A 15,698-nucleotide genomic window follows, 5' to 3' on the forward strand; every position below is an offset into this window, starting at 1 on the left:
ACTAACCCCCCTGTAATCCTAACACTAACCCTCCCTGTAATCCTAACACTAACCCTCCCTGTAATCATAACACTAACCCTCCCTGTAATCCTAACACTAACTCTCCCTGTAATCCCAACACTAACTCTCCTGTAATTCTAACATGAATCCTCCCAGTAATCCTAACACTAACCCTCCCTGTAATCTTAACACTAACCCTCCTGTAATCCTAACACTAACCTCCCTGTATTCCCAACACTAACCCTCCCTGTAACCCTAACACTAACCCTCCCTGTATTTCTAACACTAACCTCCCTGCATTCCTAACCCTAACCCTCCCTGTAACCCTAACACTGACCCTCCTGTATTCCTAACACTAATGCTCCCTGTAATCCTAACACAGACCCTCCCTGTAATCCTAACACTAACCCCCCTGTAATCCTAACACTAACCCTCCCTGTAATCCTAACACTAACCCCCCTGTAATCATAACACTAACCTTCCCTGTAATCCTAACACTAACCCCCCTGTAATCATAACACTAACCCTCCCTGTAATCCTAACACTAACCCCCCTGTATTCCTAACACTATCCCTCCCTGTAATCCTAACACTATCCCTCCCTGTAATCCTAACACTAACCCCCCTGTAATCATAACACTAACCTTCCCTGTAATCCTAACACTAACCCCCCTGTAATCATAACACTAACCCTCCCTGTAATCCTAACACTAACCCCCCTGTATTCCTAACACTATCCCTCCCTGTAATCCTAACACTAACCCTCCCTGTAATCCTAATATTAACCCTCCCGGATCCTGCCTTTTTTTCCTCTTTTAATTAGCCAAGCTGCTCAGCAAAAGCGTCATTTAGAGGGTTGGGACAAACAATTTTTCCAATTTTCCCAAAAGGAAAAAAAAAACTGTTTGTTGTAGCTGCTTATAAAATATTAGCCGGAGTTTGGCTTCAGTTTATCCAAATCTTCTAGTCAATCCCCCCCCCCCCCCAAGACTGACAATGCAGCTGCCTGCTGGGTCTTCTGTGCTCCTTCATCCAGAGTGGGGGGGGCGCTCTAATACGACTTTACAGAGAGGGGGAAAAGGCCTAAAAAAAGAAAACGAATGCAGCCACCACATCTAATAATGATTGGTAAGCAACAATATATCACATTTTTAGTTTTACTCTTATTTGACTTTTATTTTGTTATATTTTTTTAAATTATTTGTTTTATTTTTATTTATATTTATTATTTTATTATTATTTTTATTGCATTTTACTTATTCTTTTATATTATTTTATTGTTAGTTTTATTGCATTTTACTTATTCTTTTATATTACAGTATTTTATTATTAGTTTTATTATTTTTTATTGTATTTATACTTATTATTTTTATTATTGTATTATTATTTTATCTTACTTTAATTTTACTTTTACTTACATTTTTTACAACTCGTAAGACTTTACGGTGAGGGGGAAAAAGCCTAAACAAATAAAATGAAATATATGACATTTTTGTGTTTATTATCGCATTCAGTGAACATTTTTTACTCCTTTAGAAAATTTGCCGCACTGAGCGTCCAGGTTCCCCTTTAAATTCGCCCCGTCCTCGGAGTGATTGTGCTCGGTGTTGCTCGGGACGCCTCCCTGAGGGGGTTTTTCTATAAACTTTTTTTTTTCTTGTTGTCAGCTGTTTGCTCCTCCTGGCTGATAGCCGAGCCGGTCTAAAAACAGTTCCTGTTATCTGGTGTTGGGCGCCCCTCCCTCCCCCCCCCTCCTATGTTCCCCGGCTCCTCTGACACACATGTTGTGTCTCTTCCAGTCTACAGAGAGACCCACAGCCACTGCATCCCCGTCCTCCAGCCCCAGGGCCACACTTCCAGCGGGGCCCCTCCACCATGTCCAACAAAGGTGACTTCACCTCTCCACCAGATCCACGTGAGTACCACGCCGCGCCATGGGGGGGGCCTGTCCTCCGCCTCGACTTAACCACTTCCCCGCCAACATGCGCGTTCTTAAACTGTTACTTTGTTGCTTCATCATCTAGTATTTGTTACATTCAGCTGGACTTGTTCTGTGATGTTGAAGGCGTTTCCTCGTTTTTCCCGGACACTTCTTCAGTGAGTGGAACATGTCCCGGGCAGTTATAGCCACATGGGTAGCACAGGCACCTTTACGCGGTATTAAAACCAAAAATTTTATATATTGCAGCTTACCAATCTTTCTTTCTTTCTTTCTTTCTTTCTTTCTTTCTTTCTTTCTTTCTTTCTTTCTTTCTTTCTTTCTTTCGACCGAGCTGTCCAGCAAAAATAGCAGTTAGAGGGTTGGAACAAACCATTTAATCCTAACACTAAGCCTCCCAATAACCCCAACTATCCCTGTACACTAATCCTCCCCTCCTCTGTTCCTAACAATAACTTCTCCTATAATACTAACACCAACCCCCCCCCCAGTAATCCTAACACTAGCCCATCTGTGTTAGTAACACTAACCCCTCTGTAATCCTAACACTAACCCACCTGTAATTTCTAACACTAACCCCTTTGTAATACCAACACTAACCACCCCATGTTCCTAACATTAACCCCCCCTGTAGATATAACACTAACCCCCCCCCATGCCCCCAACATTAACTCCCCTGTAATCCTAACACTAACCCCCCAGTAATCCTAAAACTAGCCCACTAACCCTCCTCATAATCCTAACACTAACTCCCCCGTGTTCTTAACATTAACCCCCCCTGTAATCCTAACACTAACCTTCCCTGTAATCCTAACACTAACCCCCCTGTAATCCTGACACTAACCTTCCCTGTAATCCTAACACTAACCCCCCTGCAATCCTGACACTAACCCCCTGTGTATCTAACAATAACCCCTCCTGTAATCCTAACAGTAACCCCCGTGTGCCTAACAATAACCCCTCCCAGAATCCTAACACCCCCATTGTGTTCCTAACACTAACCTCCCCATGTATCTAACAATAACCCCTCCTGTAATCCCAACACTTACTCCCCTCTTATTCCTAACACTAACCTCTCCTTTACTCCTCACACTAACCCCCCAGTTATCCTAACACTAGCCCATCTGTGTTGCTAACACTAACCCTCCCTGTAATCCTAACAATAATCCCCCCCATGTACCTAACACTAACCCTCCCTGTAATCCTAACAATAATCCCCCCCCATGTACATAACACTAACCCTCCCTATAAGCCTAACACTAACTCCCCCGTGTTCTTAACACTAACCCCCCTGTAATCCTAACATTAACCCCCCCCATGTTTTTAACAATAACCACCCCCTGTAATCCTAACACTAACCCCCCCGTCCTGTTTCTAACACTAACCTCTCCTGTAATCTTAACACTAACCCCCCATTTTCCTAACACTAACACCTCCCGTAATCCTAATACTAACCTCCTGTGTATCTAACAATAACCCCTCCCATAATCCTAACACTAACCCCCCTCGTGTTCCTAACGCTAACCTTCCCTGTAATCCTAACACTAACCCCCTGTAATCCTAACACTAACCCCCCATGTATCTAACAATAACCCCTCCTGTACTCCTAACACTAACACCCCTTCCTGTTCCTAACACTAACCGCCCCCCTGTGTTCCTAACACTTTTTTGTTGTATTTTCACTTGGTGATCTGGCCAGTTATTTTTCAGCTTCCAATAACAGACCGAGCTGTCCAGCAAAAATGACAGTTAGAGAATTGGGACAAACCATTTAATCCTAACACTAAGCCTCCTGATAACCCCAACTCTCCCTGTAATCCTAACACTAAGCGCCGGTTCACATTAGAAGCGGCACGACTTGCAGGTCGCCTCACCGACCTGCACACGACTGCCGCGGCGACTTGCAAGACGACTTCTGTATAGAAGTCTATGCAAGTCGCCCCCAAAGTAGTACAGGAACCTTTCTTCTAAGTCGGAGCGACTTGCGTCGCTCCGATTAGAACGGTTCCATTGTACAGAACGGGAGGCGATTGTCAGGCGGCTAGGTCGCCTGACAAGTCGCCCCCGTGTGAACCGGCTCTAATTCTCCTTGTGTCAGGAACATGTCCCTTGGTGATCCGGCCAGTTAAACTTCTTTAGCAGGCCAAGCTGTCCAGCAAAAAAAAACAGTTAGAGGGTTGGGACAAACCATTTACCACTGACAGGGGTGCTTACAGCAGTACAGGTCAGTAAAACTGTGTGGCTAAATCAGACCTTCAGTCATTTTTTCATCTTTCCATCTATTAAATCTTCTGCTCTTGTTGTTGTTGTTTTAACTTTGGATAGTAAAACATTTTTTTTCTCTGCCAGTAAATCCCTTATACAGCCCACTTCCTGTTTCTTGTCTGGTCATTAGCCTAGGATTATGACATCATACACAGCTCTCTTCCTCTCACTCTCCCGAGAGTTTGCCAGGAAGGGAGGGGGGAGTGAGTCATAAGAGGGCCAATGATGAGAGCTACAGAGCTGGAGGGTGCCTCTGTGTGTCTGTGTAAATCAGGAAGTGAACAGGCAGCAGCTTCACCTGCCCACAGTTAAAATGGCTGCAGCCAGACTCAGAGGAGGGAGATTTCTGCAGCATATTTGGCAAGTACAGAATCACAGAATATATATAAAATAATATGCAAAAGTGGTTGGAGGGAAGCTTCGGAATGGCAAAGATGTTTTGGTTACAAACGATGTGAGCGGACCGCAGTTCCTCTTTAAACTGAGCTTTTACTGCATCATCTGACCGCTACCAGGTCTGCTACGGGCGCTTTGGGGTGCCAATAGCGATTACGCGACCGCAAACACGCAACCCGCATGTAGAAAGTGCGCAGGTGTGAATGCAGCCTTAATGAGATGGAGCTTGGGTGCAAAGGAAAAAAAAAAAAAAAAAACAGCATTTTTTTGCTTGCACATGATTGGATGATGGAAGTCAGCAGAGCTTCCCCTCATTTCCTAAGCGCCGACGCAAATGCTCTTGCAGAGCGCTCAGTCTATTTGCCTTTAGGAAATCCAGCCTGATGCCGGTCAGTCTGCGGGGTGAGCGCGGTGCGGAGTTGTAGCGGAAGTGTCAGGTTTTTTTTTTTTTTTTTTTTCCATCCTAAAAATATTTCCGGGATTGTTGGAGAGACGCGTGGTGCGGGAGAGCTGAGCGCAGAGCGGCTCTCCAGGATTATCTACGAGTGACACATGACATGAGATACCAGCGCGGTCACATCGCATTCCGCGACCCGGGCCGGTTATCTAAGGTAGACCTAGAGAGATTTCTGGACTACTGCACTTAATATGGGTCTGAAAAGGTTACTGTTTTTATATATAAATATAAATATATATCTATATCTATATATAGATATATATCTATATATCTATATATATCTATCTATCTATCTATCTATCTATATCTATAGATATAGATATGTATATACACATATATATATACATATATATATATATAATAATCTATATCTATATATAGATATAGATATATATAGATATATATATATATATATCTATATATATATATATCTATATATATCTATATCTATATAAAGATATAGATATATATAGATATATATATATATCTATATATATCTATATCTATATCTATATCTATATTATATCTATATATAGATATAGATATAGATATAGATATAGATATATATATATATATATATATATATATATATATATATATATATATATATATTTTTTTTTTTTTTTTTTTTTTTTTTTTATTGTACTATATATTATATTAATAATAATAATAACATCAAGCAAAAAAACAGGGTTTCACCATGTCAGACCAGTGTGTTTTTGCCACATCCCTAATTATCCCTAATTATGTATCAAGAAAAAAGAATCCCCCTTCGTTGGGACTTTATAGGCAGCAACCACACATGTGAATTGAAAAATATAAATTTATTAGATATACATGAACTCATTTGATCATAAAGTGACCGATGGTGAAAAGGACATAGAAAAAAATATATATATTACACAAATATACGAAAAAAACACAGAAAAGACAAAAAACACGACAAGTTACATGATTTGCACGACAAAAAGATTGTTGTTGCTCTCTGGTATATAGCGATCTCCGGTACCTGACGCGTTTCTAGTTCAAGCACCTTCGTCAGGGGTATTTAAAAAGAGTATATGCAGTCATAATTTTGTCTTACTACAAAGAATAGAAAAAAAAACAGAAAAAAACATATCATAGCGGTAAAAAAGCATGGATATTTGACAACCATAAGGCCCTTTCACACTGGGGCGTTGGGGGCGTCGGTGGTAAAACAGTGCTATTTTTAGCGCTGCTTTACCGTCGTTCTTGCAGCGGTATTCGGCCGCTAGCGGTGCGGTTTTAACCCCCGCTGGCGGACGAAAAAGGGTTAAAACCGCTTGTATAGCGCGGCTATAGCCGCGGTATTGCCGCGGTATAGCCGCGCTGTCCCATTGATTTCAATGGGCAGGAGCGGTGAAGGAGCGGTGAAAACACCGCTCCTTCACCGCTCCAAAGATGCGGCTAGCAGGAGATTTTTTCTTCTCCTGCCAGCGCACCGCTTCAGTGTGAAAGCCCTCGGGCTTTCACACTGAACAAACAGCGGAGGCTGTTTAGGGGCGGTTTGCAGGCGGTATTTTTAGCGCAATAACGCCTGCAAACCGCCCCAGTGTGAAAGGGGCCTTAGGGACGAATGAACAGCAGTGATTGTAAACGACACCTACCATGTGAAATGTTCCACCATATAACTTAGAAAAATGGATGAAGCACTGGTATGTGTAATAACAACAACGAATAATATTAATCACACTAGCAACAGCAATAATACTAAAAATAATAATAATAGCAATAATAAAAACAACAACAAAAACAACAATAATAAGTCTGGGTGGACTTGAGTTTTTTTTTTTTTTACAACCAGATTAACTATGTAACAGTAATAATAATAATAATAATAACATCAACAAGAACAACAACGACGATAATAATAACAACAGCAACAAGAATAGTAATAATAGCAATAGTAGCAAAAATAATAACAACAAGAACAATAATAATAACAAGAGCAACAATAATAATACTACAAATAATAACAACAATAATAATATTAATTACAATAGCAAAAACAATAGTAATACTAAAAATAATAGCAACCAGTGGCAGCTAGTGCTCCATCAGTTTCATTAGTTGGGAGGGGCGGCAGGCAGACCTGACCACAGACCCCCGTCGCTCCAGCCCGCCACCCCACACTCTAACCCCCCCCCCATCACTCCATCCTGCCACCACACACTATTGAAACCACCCCCCCCCCGTTTCCGGTTCGCCCTCTCGCCCCCCACCAGGCCCCCGTCAGCCCCACACTTACCCCGTGCAAGTTACGTCTTCGGCTTCCCCCTTCTGTCCCCTCCATTTCCCGGCCGTCGCTTCTCCTCCCGGCCAATCGGGTTTTCGAACTGGCCAATGGGGTCCTCAGAATCCACTTCCTGATTGGCCGGGAGGAGAGGCAGGAAGACATTAGTGAATATTAATTTGCCAATGTCACACAACAGGGTGGGCTCAGGGCCAATCAGAGCCTCGGGCTCTAAATATCAAGTGCTTCTAAAAAAAAAAAAAAAATCCATAGAACTTCATGCATCCGGCATATAGATTGAGGGGGGGGGGGCGCATGGATTGGGGGTGGCGGCGGCGACACCCATGCGCTCCTAATTGAGCAGCCGCCACTGATAGCAATGATAATAACAACAGCAACAACATCGATAATAAGAAGTCTGGATGGACTTGTGTCTTTTTTTAACCAGATTAACTATATAACTATGTAACAACTATAATAATAATAACAACAACAACAACAATACCAATAGCAACAATAATAACTGCTTGCCGACCACTCTATATCAGCTTTACTGCTACAGGGTGGCCACTGCGCAGAATCATGTACAGTATATAGAGTAATGTGATCTGGCACTTCCGGGTAAGGGGCGCCCCACTTCTGCTGTGATTAGTCGCAGCAGAAGCTGATCAGCAGTGTGCCGCCAATGGATGTCCGCCGGCACCCGCTAATCGGTGAGAAGACACAGTGGATGGAGCGCTGCCTATGTACAATGCAGAGCTCCATCCTGTCGGCAGGGATGTGCCTGAATTGTGTTTCCCTGCAAAGCACACCCCTTAGTAAAAGCACCACACAGGACACATAAACACTGGCTAGGAACACATTGTAATGATTAAAGCGGTTGTAAAGGTAATTTTTTTTTTAAAAAAAAATAACAAACATGTTATACTTACCTTCACTGTGCAGCTCGTTCTGCACAGAGTGGCCCCGAACCTCGTCTTCTGGGGTCCCTCGGCGGCTGTTTCAGCTCCTCCCCGCAAGCATTCACCACCTTAATGCGAGCTCCCTCGCATGGTGGTGAGTGCTTGCGGGCGCGCTCCCGTGATACAGCCGGCGGCTATAGCCGCTCGCTGTATCACTCGGCCCGCCCCCCGGCGCGCCGCGTCATCGGATGTGATTGACAGCAGCGCGAGCCAATGGCTGCGCTGCTTTCAATCCATCCACTGCAGCCATTCAGCGACCAGGCTGAGCTGCAGCGAAGATGACAAGAACGTGCAGCGAAGATTCGAGGCGTCAGGTAAGTAAAACGGGGGGGCTGGGGGCGGCGGTACTGTCAAAAGTTTTTTCACCTTAATGCATAGAATGCATTAAGGTGAAAAAATTTTTACCTTTACAACCCCTTTAAGCACAATTGTACTGTGTGAAACGCATCGACAAGACTTGTGTGTTGGTGTCCTTTCGATGTCATTTTGGTGCGGCATTTGGACTCCTATTGATGTGCAGCCCTTTCTTTTTACCATACACATTTAACCCCTTGATCTACCCCAGTGTTTAACCCCTTCCCAGCCGGTGTCATTAGTACAGTGACAGTGCATATTTTTAGCACCAATCACTGTATTGGTGTCGCTGGTTCCCACAAAGTGTCAGTTAGCGTCAGAACGTCCACCGCAATATCGCAGTCCCACTGTAAGTCGCTAATCACCACCATTACTAGTATACATTTTTTTCTCCAGTATACTGTATATCCCATAGTTTGTGGACGCTATACTGTTCACGTAAACCAATCATTATACGCTTATTGGGATTTTTTTTTTTTACCAAAATAATGTAGCACAATACATATTGACCTAAATTGATGAAGAAATTTTCTTTTTAAATGTTTTTAATTGGGTGTGTTTTGTAGCAGAAAGTAAAAAAAATATTTTTTGTTTTTCAAAATTGTCTTTTTTTTGTTTATAGCGCAAAAAAAAAAACTGCAGTGGTGTTTAACCGCTTCAGCCCTGGAAGATTTTACCCCCTTCCTGACCAGAGCACTTTTTGCTATTCGGCACTGCGTCGCTTTAACTGACAATTGCGCGTTCGTGCGATGTTACACCAAAAAAAAAAATTGACGTCCTTTTTTTCCCACAAATAGAGCTTTCTTTTGGTGGTATTTGATCACCTCTTCGGTTTTTATTTTTTGCGCTATGAAAAAAAAAAAGAGCGACAATTTTGAAAAATAAGCAATATTTTTTACTTTTTGCTATGATAAATATCCCCAAAAAATATATTAAAAAGATATTTTTTTTTCCTCAGTTTAGGCCGATACGTATTCTTCTACATATTTTTGGTAAAAAAAAAAAAAAAATCGCAATAAGCGTATATTGATTGCTTTGCGCAAAAGTTATAGTGTCTACAATATAGGGGATAGATTTATGGCATTTTTATTATTATTTTTTTTTTTTTTTTTTATTAGTAATGGCGGTGATCTGCAATTTTTATCAGGACTGCGACATTATGGCAGACACATCGGACACTGTTGACACTATTTTGGGACCATTTATACGGCGATCAGTGCTAAAAAATTCACTAATTACTGTGTAAATGACACTGGCAGGGAAGGGGTTAAACACTAGGGGGCGATCAAAGGGTTAAGTGTGTCCTAGGGAGTGATTCTAACTGTGGGGGGGATGGGCTACCACTGACATGACAGGGAGCAGTAGATCTCTGTCATGTCACTAGGCAGAACGGGGAAACGCCTTGTTTACATAGACATCTCCCCGTTCTGCCGCTCCGTGACACGATCGCGGGACACCGGCAGACATCGAGTCCGCGGGACCCGCGGGCACGGTCACGCTGTACGGGGCAGGCGCGCACGCCCACTAGCGCCGCCAATTAAAGGGGACGTACAGGGTCACCCATTTGCCCAGCCGTGCCATTGTGCCGACGGACATACATTTTTTTGTGGGGTACAGCGTCACGCGACCGCGCAATTGTCAGTTAAAGTAAGGCAGTGCCGTATCGCAAAAAATGGCCTGGTCATGAAGGGGGGTAAATCTTGTGCGGGTCAAGCGGTTAATAGTACTAAAAATAATAACAAAAACAACAATAATAAACAATCGGCATGTTACACCCCGGTCACGCCGATCGCGACATTGGAGTCGCGCTACTTTAGGCGCTACTTGGAAGACCTCCATGTGGCGCACAGATGTCTATACAAGTCAAACCTGAACTTGCAAAAATGAGGAACTACTTTCAAAATCAGTGCGACTTCTGATGGAGTCGGAGTCGCACCAATTTGACCGTTTCCATTGCGGACAATCGGGTGCGACTTGTCATGTGATTTGAAACGATCAGTGTGGCGGGGGGGGGGGGGTAGCACTCTATAAAGTAGGTGTTAATAGATGAAACCCAAATTAAACATCTAAAGCGGTATTACACCCCAAACCATAAATGTAATATATCACAGCTTATCAATCATTAGATGTGGTGGCTGCTATAGTTTTCTCCCCCCCACACACCTTTTTTTTCACCTGGTAACAATACAAACATAGGTACATAGTTACATAGTTAGTAAGGTTGAAAGAAAGACACCAGTCCATCCAGTTCAACCTGAGTGAGTGTCTACAATTGTCCCCTATCCCTGTACATTGTGTCTCATTAAGATGCTCGTATATTATATTATTATTTATTTAAGGTACCCAAACCTCCTGTATTAGAGCACCTCCGATCTGGGTGAAGGAGCACAGGGGTTATGTTTGGACAGCAGCATTATCAATCTGGGGGGGGGGCGGGGTGGTAGGGGAGTGTTAAATGGACTAGCAGATTTAGATACACTAACACATTGATAGGATAAAGGTTGTAAGCACCCCCATGTCAGTGCTAAAATGGTTTGTCTCATTCCTGTAACTGATACATTCTGCTGGAGAGTTTGTTCTGTTGAAAAAAAAAAAAAAAAAAAAAAACAACAGGCTTCCTGGCTGGATCACCAGATGAAAGTAGAAAGAAAGCCTAAAAAAAAAAGGGAAACAAATGCAGCCATCACATCTAAGAATTGGTAAGCTGCAAATATAATAAATGTTTGCTTTTGGGCTTAGTCCCACTTGAAACCGGTTTCCCGGCCGCCCCGATGTACATTTACTGCGGTGGGGTGGCCGTTTTGCGCAGAATCACGTACCGGTACGTGATCTGACACTTACGGGTCGGGGGGGGCGTGCCCGATCATGAAAGGGGGGGGAAGGGGGGTACACTTCCGGAGCTGAAGTGGTTAATTCAACTCTTGAATCCCCTGCACTGTTTTAAAACGGCATATGAACAGCGATCAGACTAGGCCCTACACCTTTTGTGGGTCAGGAATTGGAATATTTCCAATATGCACAGAAACGCGTTGCCCTGGTGCCATTAAATGTTAGTGACACCCTCACACATCTACTAACAAGGTTTGAAAAAAGGGCCAGGGACTTCTTTTTCAGATTTCTCGTGCTTAGGGACAGCCCATTGAAATAGGCTGCGCTACATGTGACATGTGACATGTGGAAAACACGTTGGGACGTACAGGCACTCCAGCACGGTGTGAACAGGGCCTTAGCTCAGGAGAGGTGGGGGGGAGGGCAGCAAGCTACAGCTTTGATTTGGACCTTACATGAATGGGGGCTGTTTCCAAGTGTCGGGCTCTCAGTGCAGAAGCCTTCAAGGCACCTTGATGTTCTTAAACAGTGTCTCTTTATCTCGGCTTCCAACTGTCCCAGTTTTAAAACCAAATCCCTCTGTCCCACTTTACTCTTCAGATGTCTCTTTTTTTGGTCTGATCTATAGACACAAACAAAGGTCATCTGGATCTGATCTGCACACAATGTAGAAATAGATGGCAACCGAATATATAGACACAAATCGTTAGGATGATGTAGCTCCAAGACTCCAAGAATTCACACAATCCAAGTTATAAAGTTACACCAAGGTCTTTTGCTTCATCCCACATGATGGTCATCACTATGTCTGTCAATGGATCCATTGGTAGGGACACATTTTGGGGATGTCCTCTTCCTCTGGGGGTATATCCTCAAAGCACATCCCTAGCGATGGAAACCACATTTGGGCATTGGACAGAGTTATCTGATGAGTGATGACCATCAGGTTGGAGTAGAGGTGCATGAGATGAGACTCTATTACTAGCTCCAGTCTCCAGTCTTGATGGGGGGCTTCTCATGTGATGGGGGCTTCTGGTGTGAGAGTGGGGGTTATGATTTATTGGGGGGAGCTTTGACATGATGGGGGGGCCTTTGATGTGATGGGGAGCTTCTCGTGTGATGGGGGCCTCTGATGTGAAGGTGGGACTGTGACTTAATGGGGGGAACCTCTGACACAATGGGGGGCCTCTGATGTGATGATGGACTTCTCGTGTGATGGAGGCCTTCTGATGTAAAGGTGGGGCTGTGATTTCATGGTGGAACATGATGGGGGGCTTCTGATGTGATGGGGGTACCTCTGATATGATAGGGAACCTCTGATGGGATGGGAGAACCTGTAATGTAATGAGGGGGCTTCTCATGTGATGGGGGGACCTCTGATGTGATGATGGACTTCTCGTGTAATGGAGGGCTAGTGATGTGAAGGGGGGGCTGTGATTTCATGGTGGAACCTCTGACATGATGGGGGGGGGGGGGCTTCTGATGTGATGGGGGGACCTCTGATATGATAGGGAACCTCTGATGGGATGGGAGAACCTGTGATGTGGGGGCTTCTCATGTGATAGGGGGACCTCTGATGTGATGATGGATTTCTTGTGTGATGGAGGGCTAGTGATGTGATGGTGGGTCTGTGTTTTCATGAGGGAGCCTCTGACATGATGGGGGGGCTTCTGATGTTATGGGGGGACCTCTGATATGATATGGAACCTCTGATGGGATGGGAGAGCCTGTGATGTGATGAGGGGGCTTCGCATGTGATGGGGGGACCTCTGATGTGATGGCTGATCTGATAGCTAAATATTTTTGGCGTATTATTTCTTCCTGGTAGAGTTAATTTGTTACATTCTTTATTGAAAGGTGTAATTTATCCTCATCTCAGAAATTTGGGAGGTTTGCTTTTATTACAAGCTGTATAATGACAGGTTCTCTTTATCAGAAGGCGTCCTGCGGTGTTCAGTTTAGCGGTTCCTTTATATAAAGCAAGTGTTGCGTTTAGCTCCTTCTGCTGTCCGGCGTGATTGATGCCGGGCGATCCGGCAAGCCTTCTGCTCCGGCGCTCTCCGGCGTACACAGTCCTGGGGATCGGCGTACACACGGCACACATCGGATTATGTCTGGAAATGGCTCCGATCACACTCTATTAGCTCTCCATCTGTCCTGTGATGGCCTAACAGTGAGTCTTCCCACTGACACAAACAGGATATTCCAACATCCTCTCCCCATCCCCGGGCGGATGCTGGATGGATCGGTTCTCACAGCCGTCTACAGATCCACTGCCAGGTTTTATAGGACTTGTATAAGCCGGCCATAATCTGCAAGTGTTATATTCCCCCCACCCCACCCTGCTATCTTGCTGACGCATTTATACCTCTTTGGCAGCCAGAGCTGTTTCTGCGGGTTTTTTTGTGTTTTTTTTTGTACACAAAATCATTTTAGTCCTGAAGATTACGCAATCCCCACAAACAAATAGTGGTAGCTTTAACTCTTTATATCACACGATATTAGCAAAAGTTTATGAAACACAAAAGTTCGGTAAAAAATACACTAAAGTTACTGTATCTCACAAAAGTAAGTACACCCCTCACATTTTTGTAAATATTTTCTTCTATCTTTTCATGTGACAACACTGAAGAAATGACACTTTGCTACAATGTAAAGTAGTGAGTGTACAGCTTGTATAACAGTGTAAATTTGCTGTCCCCTCAAAATAACTCAACACACAGCCATTAATGTCTAAACCGCTGGCAACAGAAGTCAGTACACCCCTAAGTGAAAATGTCCAAATGGGCCCAATTAGCCATTTTCCCTCCCCGGTGTCATGTGACTCGTTAGTGTTACAAGGTCTCAGGTGTGAATGGGGAGCAGGTGTATTAATTTTGGTGTTATCGCTCTCACTCTCTCATACCGGTCACTGGAAGTCCAACATGGCACCACATGGCAAAGAACTCTCTGAGGATCTGAAAAAAATAATTGTTGCTCTACATAAAGATGTCCTAGGCTATAAGAAGATTGCCAAGACCCTGAAACTGAGCTACAGCACGGTGGCCAAGACCATACAGAGGTATAACAGGACAGGTTCCTCTCAGAACAGGCCTCGCCATGGTCCACCAAAGTGGCTGAGTGCACGTGCTCAGCGTCATATCCAGAGGTTGTCTTTGGGAAATAGACGTATGAGTCCTGCCAGCTTTGCTGCAGAGGTTGTAGGGGTGGGGGGTCAGCCTGTCAGTGCTCAGACCATACGTCGCTCTGTGATGTCATCATGGGGGAGTGGAAGAGGACTCCATTGACAACCTGTGAAGCTCTGGTGAACTCCATGCCCCAGAGGGTTAAGGCAGTGCTGGAAAATAATGGTGGCCACACAAAGAATTGACACTTTGGACCCAATTTGGACATTTTCACTTAGGGGTGTACTCACTTTTGTTGCCAGGTTTAGACATTAATGGCTGTGTGTTGAGTTATTTTGAGGGGACAGCAAATTTACACTGTTATACAAGCTGTACACTCACTACTTTACATTGTAGCAAAGTGTCATTTCTTCAGTGTTGTCACATGAAAAGATAGAAGAAAATATTTACAAAAATGTGAGGGGTGTACTTACTTTTGTGAGATACTGTAATTTTTAAGGGAACACCAATGCAATAAAAACACAATTTTTTTGTATAATATAAAAGTTGTGATTGCGCTGAGTAATAGACCCGAACATGTACTGTAACACCTTAAAATTACAACAAACTTTTGCACCCTATATTTTTCATGAGTGACACTTTAACAGCATCATCAGTTCAGAGTTAGTCATAAATAATGGGCCGATAATTATTGATCTTACTCTAGCGTGCACAGCAATATGTAACATGTGTATCGCCAGGGCTTTTTTTTTCAACAGGAATGTGGGGGGGATCGCAGTTCCAGCACCTCCAGAACTGAATGTATGTAATGGCAAGGGGTGCTGGGGTGTGCTGGTGTGCTCAATTCTTGTGGGGGAACTATTGTTGCGAGGGCAGTCTATTTTTGCTGGGAGGGATCTACTGTTAAGGGAGGGGGCTATTGCTGCTGGGAGATCTATTGTCACTGGGGGAATGTTGCTGAGGAGGTCTATTGTTGCTAGTGGGGGTCTATGTTGCGGTGTGGATCTATTGTTGCTTCAGCTGGGCATATTTTGTTTCAGGGGGTCTATTGTAGCTGCAGGGGATCTATTGTTGCTGGCTGCAGGGGATATAGTTTACTGCTTTTCATTAGCACAATC

The 15,698-nt window shown here is 43.8% G+C and overlaps 1 protein-coding gene across 1 annotated transcript in view; it reads left to right on the plus strand.

Annotated features, from left to right (window-relative positions):
* Positions 1-1,752: 1,752 nt before the first annotated feature.
* Positions 1,753-15,698, plus strand: part of GYPC (glycophorin C (Gerbich blood group)) — a 31,208-nt gene continuing 17,262 nt past the window's right edge. The window contains exon 1 of the mRNA XM_073634438.1: positions 1,753-1,914. Coding sequence (XP_073490539.1) covers positions 1,875-1,914 — 40 coding nt within the window. The 5' untranslated portion in view covers positions 1,753-1,874. The remainder of the gene's footprint in view (positions 1,915-15,698) is intronic.

Source organism: Aquarana catesbeiana, linkage group LG06, assembly GCF_042186555.1.
Source record: "Aquarana catesbeiana isolate 2022-GZ linkage group LG06, ASM4218655v1, whole genome shotgun sequence".
In the NCBI taxonomy this organism is placed as follows: Eukaryota; Metazoa; Chordata; class Amphibia; order Anura; family Ranidae; genus Aquarana; species Aquarana catesbeiana.